The sequence below is a fragment of the Mesitornis unicolor genome, unplaced genomic scaffold, assembly GCF_000695765.1.
Source record: "Mesitornis unicolor isolate BGI_N332 unplaced genomic scaffold, ASM69576v1 scaffold35254, whole genome shotgun sequence".
In the NCBI taxonomy this organism is placed as follows: Eukaryota; Metazoa; Chordata; class Aves; order Mesitornithiformes; family Mesitornithidae; genus Mesitornis; species Mesitornis unicolor.
The window spans coordinates 3530-18482 of record NW_010178691.1 but is presented as its reverse complement, the minus strand read 5'-3'; the positions used below and the strand labels follow the sequence as shown (position 1 = coordinate 18482).

General features: G+C 54.2%; 1 protein-coding gene across 1 annotated transcript in view; it reads left to right on the top strand.

The window, feature by feature from the left end:
• The window catches only part of PTK7 (protein tyrosine kinase 7), a gene marked incomplete at its 5' end in the record, with an annotated part of 18937 nt that extends 6895 nt beyond the window's left edge, over positions 1-12042 (top strand). Inside the window, 17 exons of the mRNA XM_010182545.1 lie at positions 389-579; positions 1273-1420; positions 2412-2542; positions 2779-3045; positions 3243-3376; positions 3786-3921; positions 4048-4167; positions 4328-4477; positions 4732-4882; positions 5235-5362; positions 5655-5858; positions 9865-10020; positions 10204-10436; positions 11028-11108; positions 11189-11340; positions 11417-11595; positions 11804-12042. Of these exons, the coding sequence (XP_010180847.1) occupies positions 389-579; positions 1273-1420; positions 2412-2542; positions 2779-3045; positions 3243-3376; positions 3786-3921; positions 4048-4167; positions 4328-4477; positions 4732-4882; positions 5235-5362; positions 5655-5858; positions 9865-10020; positions 10204-10436; positions 11028-11108; positions 11189-11340; positions 11417-11595; positions 11804-11964 (2722 nt within the window). The remainder of the gene's footprint in view (positions 1-388; positions 580-1272; positions 1421-2411; positions 2543-2778; positions 3046-3242; positions 3377-3785; positions 3922-4047; positions 4168-4327; positions 4478-4731; positions 4883-5234; positions 5363-5654; positions 5859-9864; positions 10021-10203; positions 10437-11027; positions 11109-11188; positions 11341-11416; positions 11596-11803) is intronic.
• Positions 12043-14953: the final 2911 nt, after the last annotated feature.

Below are 14953 nucleotides of genomic sequence, written 5' to 3'. Positions count from 1 at the left end.
TCCCTCTCTCTGTCTCTCTCTCTCCTCTCTCCTGTGAGGATTCAGTAGAGTCTAGGGAAGGCGAAAGGCAGGATTGAGCCTGTGGCTGAGCACCGGGGGAGAAGGCAAACGGCTTCCTCAGAGCCACGTAGTGAGCACAGTAAGGACGGACTGTCACAGTCCGGTTGCTGAGCTGCTTGGTGTGCTGCGGTCACTCACCGTTGCTTTCCAGTCGTGTCCCGTCCACTTGGCTGCATGTCTCATGGCTTCGTGTCTGTGTCGGGGCCAGCAGCGGGGATGGAGAGCCAGGGAAATGGGCCATCTCTGGGCTGCCTCCTCCGCACATGTGCCCTCTGGGGAGCCCTGCTGGTGCCCTGCACCCCGTCACCCTCTTGTCCGTGTCTTACAGCCCCACATGGCAGTGGTTTCGGGACAGTAGCCCCCTCCCCGATGGCCGCAGCACCTATTCTGTCAGCAACAAGGAGCGAACGCTGACCCTGCAGAGCGCCAGCCCCGATGACAATGGTCTCTACTATTGCTGTGCCCGCAATGCTGTCGGCTTTGTCTGCAGCCAGAACAACTTCACGCTGAATATCATTGGTGAGTTGTGTCCCAGATGCTCAAGCCTAAGGGCTCAGCTCTTTTACTGCTCTGCCAACAGCCTCCCCTCCACTGCAGGGTGGCAGCCAGGTTGCAGGGGAAGTGTCAGGCTGGTGTGACTTTCTCTGTGTGAATCCTCTGGCCAGAGACAGGCCTGGCACACCTGGCTGGGTTTGAACCCTATGCTATCTACAGGTGTTAATTTGCCCCTGCATCTTTGTGGAGCAGGTCTATCCTGTCATCTCTGGTACTGGAGTACCCGGGTCCTTCCTCCTTCAGCAAGGTTTGGACCTTGGAGGCTGTAGGTGCTGTTGGTTTTGCTAATACCAGTGCCAGTGCAGTGCCATGAGGATGAGACGCCCCATTGGGTTTTGAGCCCAGGGTGGGCGGGAGGTGTTGACCTTAGAGATATTTGGAATTGGACAAGGGAATTTGCAGTTCAGTGCCAGGTTTGCTAGGAGCCCAGAGTGCTCAGGGACTTGCTGGAAGCAGAAGGGGCTTTCTTTCCCCAGAGCAGCTACCGCATGCAGTCCCGGGCTCTGGCTGCATAACAACAGCCATGCTGGCACATCTGCCTCCTTCGGGCTCGCAGGCTGCACCTAGCTCTTTTTTGAGTTTCCCCCAGAGCACTGGTGAAGGGACACCACAGGCCGCTTTGCTCTTCTTACCCTCCTGTGGTCTCTGCCATTGCAGACGAGAGCTTTCCTCAGGCAGTGATCGTCCCGCAGGACCTCATCGTGACCAAGAACGAAGAGGCCATGTTTGACTGCCAGTTTGCAGCCGTGCCCCCTCCCATGCAGGAGTGGCTCTTTGAAGACAGCCCCATCACCAACAGATCCAAGTAATAGGGACCCCAGTGATGTGGGCAGGGCTGGGAGGAGAGGGGGCACCATGTTCCAGAAGCAATAGAGAGAGGCCAAACCCTGGCCATGCCTGAGGGCAAACACATTCCACTGGCCATTGGGTTTGGTTTCTCAGCTTGGTTGGATTTGGTTTAGCAGGCCTTGGTATTTGTGCATGGCCTTTATCTGCTTAGGACTCAGGAAGCAGTTTGTCCTCAAATGAGTCTGTGGGACTGTCAGTCCTAGATGCCCATGCACAATGATCCCCAGAGCTAGGGATGTCTCCCAGCCCCAGATCTCCACGTGTGGTGATTTCTTCAGCTCAAGCCCCAGACACCCACTTAGCACAATTCCTAGAGTCAGGGACATGTCCCAATACCAGATGCCCACAGGTGTTGATCCCCAGACTCAGGGACACCTCCCAGACCCCAGCACCTGCACAGCTATCACTGGGCCTATGGCTGCTTGCACCTCCAGATACCAGTGCATGGTGATCCCCAGAGCCAGGAATGGTTCAGAGCCCAAGACACGTACGCATGGGGCAATACCCAGGGCTGGGGATGTCTGCCAGCCCAGGCTGCCCATGGATGGTGATCCTGAAGCCTGGGCTGTCTCAGCCAGACTGAGCAAGGCAAGTGATGCTGTTTGGGTGCTTGATGCCCAGTGGCCTGGCAGCTCCCGGGCGCCACCTTGTGCTCCCTTTCCTGGCTGAGCCAGCTTTCAGAGCTGTCCCAGTTTGGTGATGCATCTTTTGGTGAGAGCCAGCTCTTCTCCAGGAAAGAGACTTCTATTAGCTCATTTCCTCCATGAAGCATGTGGCCCACCATTTCCTTGTTTATGTGTGCTGCTCCCCCGGCGCTGGGAAGCTCTGAATTCGCACAAAGTCTCCCTCTTGGTTCTGTGGGCTTATGTCCGACATCATGGCTCTGTGGCTCTGGCCCGTGTCCTGCAGAGATGCCCACTGAGCACTGCTTCTCCCCGCATGCCCAGGACCACCGTGTTCGCCAATGGTTCCCTGCTGATCACCCAGGTGAGGGCTCGCAGCACAGGTGTCTATAAGTGCGTTGGCCGTGGACAGAGGGGGAAAGCTCTTGTGCTGAAGGCGACTCTGCGACTAGCAGGTGAGGTCCTGGGGCTGGTGGCAGGGCGGATAGAGGGTCCCAGAGTCAGTACATGGAGAACTGCTCGGTTTATCTGTGAAATGGCTCATCCTTGCTCCTTGGACGAGGGCAGCAAACATATTTTTTGTGCTCTCTACCTCAGCTGGTGCCTCCCATGGGGATGGTGATGGTGATGCTGGTGGGTTGGCTACATGTTCCTACCCTGTTTCAGCCCTGCTGTCTATTACTTCTCTCAGAGATCGAAGAAATGGCACCCTTCTCCCCGAAGGTTTTGACAGTGAACCAGGGGCACCGCGTGGCCTGCACTGCCCCACGAGGCGTACCCACACCCCAGGTCTGGTGGGAGAGGAACCAGGAACGAGTTCCCACTGCTGGCAGGGTGTACCAAGACGCAGAGCAGCTCGTTTTCACCAGTATCACTGAGATGGATGCAGGGACGTACACGTGCCATGCTGCCAACAAGGCTGGAGAGAAGAAGCAGGAGCTGAGCATCACTGTGGCTAGTAGGTGTCTGAGAAGGGCTGGGAGCGGAGGAAGGGGCTGGACAGGGGGTTGAGGTGAGCTGGAGTGGGATGGCGCGTCACTTCATTGATACAGAGGACCACATCTCTCGTGGCTGCCTGCACACTGTCTGGCCTGTGCTGCTACTGGGCAGAGGGGTGGTGAGTGTCCCTGCATAACCCCTTGCCTCTGTGCCCAGCGGTACCCAAGTGGGTGGAGATGCCCAAGGACAGCCAGCTGGAGGAGAGCAAGCCAGGATACCTGCACTGCCTCAGCAAAGCCTCCCTGAAGCCCACCGTCACCTGGTACCGCAACGGCGTCTCCATCTCTGAGGTGAGGCGATGGGGCAAGCTCCGGCTGCTCATGGACACTTCTGCCAGGCACTTGCTTGGCTCCTGCTGCTGCTGCTGTTTCTTGCCCTGCTCCTAGGCCCAGCATCGCTGTCTCCCTGACTCTGGCCATGTTCCTGGCACCATCTCCATTCTGCTGGTGTATGGGTGCACAACTGGTTGTCTGTAGCTACTTGGCTGGCAGCCAGCCCTGTGCTTTTGGGGCAGCGACAAGAGAAATGTCCCACAGAGGTGTCCCTGCAGCTTGTCACCGTTCTCCATGTGGGTCTCAGCAGGGCTGTGTCTATTTGAGACGTGGTGTGGGCATGTGGAGCATCAGGAGTGTCACAAGCAAGGTCTGAGCCCAGAGCTGGTGACAGTGTTATTTCTGCGTGCTCCTTCTCTCTGGGCAGGACTCACGGTTTGAGATCTCCGAGAATGGGACACTGCGCATCAACAACGTGGAGGTCTATGATGGGACCATGTACAAGTGCGTGAGCAGCACGCCCGCGGGCAGTATTGAGGGATATGCACGCGTGCATGTGCTAGGTATGCTGACAAGCACTCCATGTCCTCCCCTTGTGGAGATCTGTTTTGCCTGGCAGGGTGCAGGCATGATGAGTCCTGGTGCCTTCTGCAGCTGGAGGGGCCTAACAGCACATCTGTCTCTTGCAGAGAAGCTGAAGTTTACCCCCCCACCCCAGCCCCTGCAGTGCATGGAGTTTGATAAGGAGGTTACAGTGTCTTGCTCAGCCACTGGCCGGGAAAAACCCACCATCCAGTGGACTAAAACAGGTAAGAAGGGACTTGGATGTGATATGTCTGTTTCCAACCTGGGGCCCCAGGAACTTTGCATTGGCCCACCTCCAACATGGGCAAAGCAGTGGTGCTGTAGCCCCTAGATATCACAATGCTTCATGAATGACTGCTGCATCCCTCTTCTTGCGTCCTGCAGATGGGAGCAGCCTGCCATCCCACGTCAGCCACAACGCTGGCATCTTGTCCTTCCACAAGGTGAGCAGGAGCGACTCGGGGAACTACACCTGCATCGCCTCCAACAGCCCGCAAGGCGAGATCCGTGCCACCGTGCAGCTCGTAGTAGCAGGTGAGGGCTCTATGACAGGTAGCTGGGTTTCCTACTGCGGAGGCCTTGCTGGGGGTTTGCCTGGGTGGCACCAAAATGGCGTGCCCCTGCAGAGGCGGAAATGTCTGGCCTGACCCCAAGCTCTGCCCTGTGGCACTTGAGTGTCAGTGCTTTGCATACAGCTTGAGAGGGCATGTGACACTGTGCCAGTGCTGGGCCTGCTCCCTTGTGGCAGCTCAGCACTGTTCCCAGGGGCTGACAGCGTTTGCCTTCAGTTTACGTCACCTTCAAGCTTGAGCCACAGCCCACGACCGTGTACCAGGGGCACACAGCCATGTTCCAGTGCCAGGCAGAAGGGGACCCTGTGCCACACATCCAGTGGAAAGGGAAGGACAAGATTTTGGATCCTGGCAAGCTCCTGCCCAGGTACACAGCCTCCATTCCAAACTGAAATGGGGTGCAGCATGGTGCTCACTATGCCTGCCCAGCATATGGGTGCCGATAGCGCAGTGTTGGGTTCCCAGCTTGAGAGGCACGCAGTCTCTATGTCCTAGGGCCTGGGCTCTCCTGGCCCCAGGGTTACCCAGTCTGCCACAGCTTCCCAAGCTGTAGTTAAAGTGCAACCATTTGTTCTTGAGCACTGCACAGCCTGAGATTCAAGACGTTTGCACTGGGGACATGGGGTTGAGGCTGAGGCATCCTGGGGAGGTGGGGCTGCAGGTGCCCCAAGCCTGCCTCTGCGCTCTGGTTCTTGCAAAGGGCTCTGTGTGGTTGGCAGGATTCAGATCATGCCCAATGGCTCCCTGGTGATTTACGATGTCACCACTGAGGACTCTGGAAAATACACCTGTATCGCCGGCAACAGCTGCAACATCAAGCACCGTGAGGCCTTCCTATACGTCGTAGGTAAGGGAGGTGCCCAGTCTGTGCCCCCCTGGTGTATCCCTGGCAGCTCTTGGCCCAACCAGTAGGTGCTGTGGGTGTCACCATGTCATGTCATGCTTGCTAAGGAGTCACAGCAGCGTCCCTATTGGGATGCAGTGCTGTGGGCTGTGCCCAGCATTCTGTGGCCGGATGAGGAGAAGGTCCCAGCAGCAGCATGGGGGGGGTGGCTTTTCTCCTTCCTCCACCACATTCCTGAGAAGGATTTGGGAAATCCCTCTGCATCTTCATGGGTTTGGTGCTCTCTGTCCCACAGACAAGCCAGCAGCGGAAGAAGATGAGGGACCTGGCAGCCACACACCCTATAAGATGATCCAGACCATTGGGCTTTCGGTGGGGGCAGCTGTTGCCTACATTATTATCGTGCTGGGGCTGATGTTCTACTGTAAGAAGCGGAGAAAAGCCAAGAGACTGAAAAAGCACCCAGAGGGCGAGGAGCCTGAAATGGAGTGTCTGAACGGTGAGGCTGGCACCCCTGGGTGTGGGGGCTTCACTGTTAGCCCCTTACCCCTGGGCTGGAGGGGCTGAAGAGCAAGGTGCTCCCAGGGAACAGGAAAGTCCTTATCCTCGCAGTCTCTTGCTCTTGTTTTTGGCTATGGCTGGTGGCAGAGACCTGCTGCCAGGTGAGAAATAGGCAAGTTAGTGTGAAACTTGCATCCCAAGACCCACATCGTGGCCACCACTGTCTGCTGAGTTATGTACCACTCCTGCTTTCCAGCACCCGTACATGGCATCACATACACCCTTTGCCAAGGGGAGGGGAGTATCCCTATTGCAATGTAATGAAATAGTAGTACTCTGCTGACCTGTTCAAATCACAGTTCAGCAGCTCCTGGTGCTGGAAGGAAGACTTTTCACTGAACAGTCCTGAACTCTGCTATCAACTCACCCTGTTATCTATGAAACCCATATAACCTTTGATCATCTACAGCATCCTCCAGCAAGGACTTCTGCAACATAACAGGTTATCTAAAAACTATCTCTTTGCTTTTCAAGCTTGTCATCTATCAGCTCTGCACTGGAACACATGGCTGTTCTGTATGTCTTCTTGTTCCTGCAAGTGCTTCTCTGGTTGCACTGTCACCTTTCTGAGATGGGGAGCCCCAGACAGGACTTGGTGCATCCAGCTTTGCGAAGTGACACAGCCATGCTGCGTCGTGTTCCATAGCGGTGCCATCGGCTTCACTTCTCTGCCCACAGACCTCTCTCTGGAGAGAGAGCAAGCAGCTCAAAGCTTAGCCTACCACCATGGATGAGACATCGGGTGTCATGTTGTACCCAGGCCTCATGTTGTATCTCTGGCTGCACCTCCCAGTGCTCACTGTCCCTCTGCAGCTGGCCACAGCTAGCCTGTACTTTTGCTTCTAGCTAAGTTGGCGGCTTTGGCAAACAGCTGCCAGCAGCACTCCTTCCATGTTGGCAGCATATTGTACTACCCTGATTTTCCTACCTTCTGTGTGTCCATTGGAGGATGTTCCCTCCTGTCCTGTGACAGCCAAGCTGCTTTTTAACAGCTGTTTCCATGAGACCCTTGCAAATAGACTAAGCTGGGTCTCCATTGCACATGAGCTACATGACTCCTTCAGTGAACCCAAGAGATCTCTAGGGCATCATTTTCATTTCCAAAAGCTGTTTCAGCCCTTTCTCCTGACTTTGTGGTTGTCCTTGTGTCACTGATACCAGTGAGGACTTAAGTGATGGGGTGCAGTTTAGTTTGCTGCCCTTAATTCCCTGTATCTTCCCCCTACACCAGTGTAAATGCAGACATTGTGCTTCCCCCTCCCGTTTCTCCAGCACACAGCCATATCCTGATCACATGGGGGTTGCTGTGAGGTCCTGGCAAAACATCACTGCTGGGTTTGTCTCCTGGTTTTCATCTTATGTTGGTACTTCAAACAGAGCCAAACCTTCAGAAGAGAAGTCTGGCTGTGGGGAACCTCCTGGGAGCAGGGATGCGGGAACATCTCTGCAGCTTTGTGCTCTGCTGCTGTCACCACTGTGAGCTCTTCCTGTGGACAAGTTGCAGGCAGCTCACCTGTGCCAGCAGACTGTGGCCAGTATCTCTTCCTGGGAAAGGACTTGTTTTAATCCTTTTTGAGGTGGTCTCAGATTTTTATTTTGGCCTATCTTTATTATATTTTTCTTTTTATTCTGCCACAGCTTGCCTCATCTTATCCCCTTCATTTGGAACCAGTTTAGCTGTCAGAGAGATGCATCCTCACTGCTACAAGTAGACCCAGCTGCCCAGATGTCTACTCTCCTTTTTGATACTTCCATAGTCTCTCTGGAGAAGTGGTTTGTGTTTGCTGTTGGCTCCAGTGGAGTCGCCCCCTTCACCACGGTCTTCAAAGATTTGGCTCTTTTCCTCCATTGATGTGGTCCCTCTTTAGCTGGGTGACCTAAAGTATCTCAGCACCTGCCTGATGACAAGTTTTCCCTGGCTGACCAGCAGCTGACTTTTCCAATGCCCTCAGGATCCAGACAGCTTTGACCTTCCTATGGATTTGCAGTGGATCCTTCCTATGGATTTCCTGTGGATCAGTGCTCTCCTAACAAGTCAGTCACCTTTCAAGGTCACGTCCTTGGTGTGCTACATCCTCTGTAACAAGGTTGCTTGCTCTCAGTGTCCCTCTGATTCTGCTGCTTTTTTGGGGTGAAGACAGACATCGCATTTGGGTAGGTTAATGACTGGGGGGACTGAGGAGAGCATTTGATTTCTGTGTTGGTGTGTGCTAATTTCTCCAGGGCAGTATGAGGAGATGCTCAGGTGTTGCAGGCAGGTGGGCAAAGCAGGCAGCTCCTCTACACTTAGTTCCCCTGTGGACTGCTGGATACATAAATTAAGCTTTCTGTCCATTTTTGTGGTCCCTTTGCTATCGACTATCTTCTCAAAGCTCTGTGTAATGTGGGGATATCTGTTCTCAAAATTGTCTGTCGTTGCTGCCTGCTGGTGCTGTCTCTCAGTGGCAGTGTACTCACGCTGCAGCCTTTGGTATTTTCTTGGCACAGTTGCAACGTTCATCTTGTGTTATCCTCTTGGCTTCGAGCTTATAGTCTTGAGAAGCTATCGGTCTTGAGTGCAGACAGCACAGAGTCGAACAGTCTTGCTAATAATTAGCATAAAACCAAGGAGAGTGTAAGTAACACTGAGCTTTGATTTATAAGGTAGATCGTGTGCCCTTCTGCAAATTTTACTCCAGCATGTGAGAGAGGACAGCTGTGAGTAGCCATGGCTCTTAAGTCAACATGTCTAAGTATTCACAGCTCCAAGTCTATCTGTGACAAAGCCACAGTCCCTGTCACTGTGGCCAGAACCACTCGGGGTTTGCTGGTGGACTGGTACCTCTCTTGTACGCATGCATTGTAAGCATGCACCATAAGCATGCACCTGCACATGCTGCTGTACAGTACCCCTTGATGGAAATTACAGGCAGTGGGATTCCTGTTAGAGTTACCTCATGTTAGGTCAAGCCTTAATTTTGCGATTAAATCCTTTCGCATGGCCAGGTGTTTCCTTAATGCTTGGTTCTGGACTAGCTGACATGGAGTGCACAGTAACACAGGGTGATGATCCACATGTGTCAGCCACCTTAGCTTGGTGCTGTACCTGACTTAACATTCAAACCTCTGTCTTCAGCTTATGGAGAGTACCACTTTCTAGCTTCAAGTCTGATCCAAGCAGTAAATGCATTCAAAATCAAGGTTTGCTATCTATACAGCCTTTACAAGCTGCCTGTAAAATGCAAGGTTCTTTACTTTCTTAAGGTAATAATGTTTTGTCCTGCTCACTGACTTCTGTTTGTGCCAGGGAAATTTCTAGTGGAGTTCCTGAGCAGAAAACCTACTGGGGTTGATTGCAAGGACAGTGCTTCCTAGCACTGCTTTGACCCAGGCAGTAAAGGAAACTCCAGGCTGATCTGGTCTGACAGGTTCAGGATTACCAAGGACACGAGCATTGCTGGTTTGCTGGGAAGTGAGCAGGAGCTGGGGAGTCAGGCTGCAGCAGCCCATGCCAGATAGACTTGAAAGTCTCTTGAGCATCAAAAGACTGTGGTTATAGTGAGCAGGGTCCTCTCTGCTCTGTCTCTGCCTCACACATCTAATCTCCTACTGCTGTTCTGCAAAGTTTTGTCAATGGTAGTTTGAATGTACCCACCCCTTTGGGATGACTGAGTGGCATGGGATGGACAAGGCCAGATGGGACTGGTTGGCTCTGGGACTAAAGCCATTGCTCGGCATCTGATTTCAAGGGTGACTGCAGGGCTGGCAGCGATGGGGGTGGACGTGAGCCCAGACAGAATGACTGTGTGGAGGCTGTTCTGTTGCCTAGGGCTAGACATCAAGCTGGGGTGCTTGGAGCCAGTTGTGGGTGCTTGGAGTGTCAGCTCCAGAAGGCGCTGATCCCCAGCGTGACGTTCTCTGCCCAGCCTGGCAGGATGCTGAAGCGATTTGTGCTTCCCCTGCAGGTAGTGCTTTGCTGCAGAATGGGCAGATGACAGCAGAGATCCAGGAAGAAGTGGCCTTGACCAACCTGGGCAGCAGCTCTGGGGCCAGCAAGCGGCACAGCGCTGCCGACAAGATGCACTTTCCACGTTCCAACCTGCAGACAATCACAACCCTGGGTATGCTGGGCCACCCTGGCCCTGACCCCCCTCCGGCAGGAAATCTGTGGCTGAAACCCTGGTGTATCCTAGCCAGAAAACTGGATGTGCTGGGGTAAAGCAGGCCCTGCAGTCACCAGGCTGTCAAATACATACCCTTTCCTAATGTATGCTGTCTTCCCATGTGCTGCTCTACACTTCCAGGCAGGGGGGAGTTTGGTGAAGTGTTCCTGGCCAAGGCAAAAGGTGCAGAGGATGGCGAGGGTGAAGCACTGGTCCTGGTGAAGAGCCTGCAGACAAGAGATGAGCAGCTGCAGCTGGACTTCCGGCGAGAGGCAGAGATGTTTGGCAAGCTGAACCACTCCAACGTTGTGCGGCTGCTGGGGCTGTGCCGCGAGGCAGAGCCACACTACATGGTCCTGGAGTATGTGGACTTGGTAAGGGTCCTGCCAGCAGTGCCTGCAGTGAGAAGGAGAAGGGGTGGACAGTGGGCATGGGGCCTGCAAGTGTGACGTGGTCTAGGCTGGCAGCACGGGGCAAGCAAAGTGTAAGGAGACTGGTCTGAGCTTACCACTGTTCCAAACATGTGGAGGAGTCTCAAAGGGAATGGCGGTCTCCTGCAAGACCTGGAGGTGACTTTGTTCTGTTCCACATCCTCCTGATTTCTGCTTTATGTCCAGGACTCAGCTGAGTAAGTTAAGCTGTGGGACTCCATGCTGCTGAATGGCTGCAAATGCTTAGGGCTGTTATGGAGAGCCTAGAGTTCATGGCAGAGCGATCGATTTGGGGCATGAAAAACCTCCTGGAAACGTTGGGCCAACTCACCCTGATCTTAGCCAGTTGAGATCCAGAAGTGAGATACTGGCTTGCCCTATAGGGCAGAGACCAGAAGGACAGGCAGGGACTATGGTCCATGAGATGAGGATCCATGGGGCTCCCAGGGGGCCTGCCATATCCAGGCGCTGCAGGGACCAATGCAGCTGACAGCATGGAGAGATGCTGCCTCTAAGTTGCTGTCTGTTTCCCAGGGGGATCTGAAGCAGTTCCTGAGGATCTCCAAGAGCAAAGATGAGTCTCTGAAGCCGCAGCCCCTCACTACCAAACATAAGGTGATGGTGCCACTTTGGAAGTGCTGTGGGGCTGGGGGCCCTGAGGAGGGCAGCCAGTGCTGACATCTCTCTGGGATCAGGTGTCTCTTTGCACACAGGTGGCTCTGGGCATGGAGCATCTCTCCAACGGCAGGTTCGTGCACCGGGACTTAGCAGCTAGGAACTGCCTGGTCAGTGCCCAGCGGCAGGTCAAGGTGTCAGCCCTGAGCCTCAGCAAGGATGTGTACAACAGGTCAACTGGGAGCCTGGTGGGAGAATGGGGGGGATGAGATGGTACCAGTCTCACTGCCTGTCTGTCCTGCCTGCAGCGAGTACTACCACTTCCGCCAGGCCTGGATACCGCTGCGCTGGATGCCGCCTGAGGCTGTGCTGGAGGATGAATTCTCCACTAAGTCAGACGTGTGGTCCTTTGGGGTGCTTATGTGGGAGGTCTTCACACATGGGGAGATGCCCTACACCCCACTGGCGGATGATGAGGTCCTAGCAGGTATGTGAAGTACCTTGTGCTGTCTCTGGCATTTTATCTACTTCCCTGTGGTAGAGGGGGGCAGGCAGGCTATGTGATGTCCCTCTTGATGTGGTGCTGGTCTGGCTGGGGAGGCTGTTCCAGCCCACATGGAGAAATGCTGCCCTCACACCCATGGAGAGGATCACTCCTCTTCCCCACTGCCCTTTGGACTTTGCTTTCCTCCTAGGTTTGCAGTCAGGAAAGACGAAACTCCCACACCCCGAGGGCTGCCCTTCCCGCCTCACCAAGCTGATGCAGCGCTGCTGGGCCCCCAGCCCTAAGGATCGACCTTCCTTCAGCGAGCTCGCCACCGCCCTCGGGGACAGCCCAGCTGACAGCAAAGCCTGAGCATCCCGGCCCTTGCTAGGGAAGGATGCGGTGGGGTGGAGAGGGGTCTATAGGTGCCTGGGGAGCCCCCGGCACTCCTGCAGCCCCTTGCTGAGCCCAACCCCAATGCGCCAGCAAGCAGCTCAGCACCAGCAGCTGCTGGACTCAAAGCACAAGCCAGTGTATCCCAGCCCCCCCACCTCTGTTCTCCACAGGTCCCAAAAGACAGCCCTTGCTGCCTCTTGCTCTCCACCTGCCCAGCCCAGTGCTCTTGGGCCGCTGGTGTGGATGGAGTGCAGCTTCCCCTCACCTGATGAGAGCTGGGCTCAAGCACCTTGCTCTCCATCCCCACTCACCATGTGCATATCTGCCGGCCTGGCCCGGCCTTTCTCTCCGTCCGTCTGTGCTAGGCATGCCTGCCTCCCCTGCACCCCACGGGTACAGGCCAGCCAGCAGGAACACAAAGTGCCTGGCATATGAAGGAGCTCACTACCTTTCCCAACTACCCTGTGCCTTTTTTTTGTACGACGACCCTGGGCAGCGCCCCCTCTCTCCCTCTTCCAGAGCGCTGACTTCTCCCTGCCATAGTATTTCTGTTACTGGAATGCAGCCTAGAGTGGGTTAGTTTGTTTGCTTGAGCGGAGGGTACCGCAGCCAAGAAGGGTTGGGTTTTGTTTTGGTTTTATGTGCTGCTCTCAATAAAGAAGGCTTTTTTTTTTTGGGTTTTTTTTTGTCTTTGTAAGATGGTGCTATCAGATTGTTTGACTGTTTTTTTCCTCCACACAGTTCCTGGGAAGGGTTGGGGGCTGGTTCCTCAGGCTGTCTCCTGTGTTTTTAACCCTTTTGCCCCCTTCCCAGTTGGATCTGAGATGCTGTTCCCAGCCTGTCATGTCCTGAGGGAGCACTTTGCCTCAGCACTTAACTATCTGGGCAGTCATGGATTGCTCTCCAAGAGGAAAGTGTTTCAAGAGAAAATGTCCCTCAAACTGCCTGCAAGCAAGCGCTTATGGACCCATTGACTGGTTCCCCGTACCCCCTGCCCTAGTTCAGGTCGCCAAGTTTTTGCAGCAACTTTTCTCCTTTGTAACGGGGTTTGGATGCCCGCTCCTGTGGCAGCTTTGCAACCAGCACCGGGTTACAGAATCACAGAATGTTAAGAGTTGGAAAGATCTCGAAAGATCATCCAGTCCAACCCCCCTGCGAGAGCAGGATCACCTAGACTAGGTTGTGTTTTTGCACAGGAGGTTTCGGCTGCTGTTTCTTAGAGGGCTGAGGAGCGAGCAGGGCCAGGCCTGGGTGGGGATACTGCAGAGACTCCTGCTGTCACCTGTGGACTGCAGCCCCTCTGTGCCAACGGCCCTGAGCAATGGCAGAGTCATGGCAGTCTCTTCTTGGGGAAGGAGGTGTGGGCAGATGATACACAAGAAGCCCCAGTCCTCACATCATGAACGTGAGCCAAACCAGTATGGGGTAGGCCTTTTCCCTTGGAGCCAGAGTGGGACCCTGGGTTTGGCCAAGCTGCAGAACAGCAGTTTTGCTTGCTGCACCACCCCTGGCTGGAGACTGGAGAGAGATCTGAGCTCTTCCAGGAGTCCTGCTGGGACTGGACTTGAGGTGATGGACACAAGCTTCACAAGGGAAATTAATATTGGATGTTAGGAAAAATACTTACCTGCAAGGGTAGTAAAGGTCTGAGACAGCCTCAGAGAAGCTGTGGGATCTCCATCATCAGAGAGACACTCAACCCTGGACCAGATAAGCCCTGAACAACTCAATCTAGTCTGCTCTGCTTTAAGCAGGGATGGACCAGAAATGTCCAGGATACCTTTCCCACTTCTGCTACTTGGAGAGGCCATGAAGATGCTGGAAGGTGAAGAAGGCTCATTTCTTGGAATGTGCTAGCTGGCTCTCAGGTCAGATTTGGTTCAAGGGTTGGGTCATCTGTCTGAGTGCCAGCGAGTTTGCTGACTATAGAGCAAAATTAGTGAAAGTGACCTTTTCCTGACACTTGAGATGCGTTTTGCAGCTTGAAGCTGTGAAGTCTCCCTAAGCTAAGGCCTCTTGGTGAGCTAAGATGTGACTTTGGCTGACTGTTGGGCCTCTCTCTTCTCCCTAGACCTGGTGCTGGTTCACATAGTGGTCTTGGCAGCAGGTTATCACCACCCTGAAGCCTTGCTGCCTCCATGACCCTTCTCCAGATGGCCTGGCCACAGCCTGGGGCTGGTGGCATTGTGCACATTGGGAATAACTGTTATGGGCAGAGGTCTCAGGATGAGCCTTCACTCCCCCTTTCACTTCCATGTCCCTCTTGTCCTTCATCCCAGTCCTTACCAACATGTACACAATCCTTTTGAAGTGGGCAAGTACCACAGCACTGCTGAATGCTTGCAAGTGACCTCCCGTGTGCATTTGCTGTTGCTTGATGTCCTTCTGTTTCACCTCTCCCATCTATCTCAGTCCTGTGGGCTATCCCGCCTGCTGCCATACATCTTGGGCAGGACGGCTGCACACTCAGCCGATGCCTGCAGCCAAGTCACTAATGAGTGTGTTTTGTCTTGCCTGTGTGTCCCTGTGGTATTCTTTACCTCTAGAGCACATCTTGCTCCAGAAATACTCCCAGCTGGTTCTGCAACTGCTTCCTTGGGCACTTGCGTGTAGGTCATATCAGAGCCTGTCACACAATGCTTCTAGCTGGACTACCATTCCTATGCTGCAGCATCTCAGCTCATCCCTCAGCAGGTATCCATCCATACCTGCTCCATCCTGGCCATTGGTACTCTTATTTAGAGGCTGTTTGGGAGATGAGGGGCAGATAAGGGCAGCTGTACAGCATCAGCTGACAGACAGGCCTTAAGTCTCTGCCCCAGGTGAAGGCCACTTGCACGTCAAACACAGTGAATGATCCCTTGTTTTCCCACCTTGTTGCCCTGTGTTGGACATGACAGGCAGAGCAGCAGGGCTATTGCTGTGCTTGCTCAAAATGCTTCTGGGTGGGCTGGAGGTGGGGCCA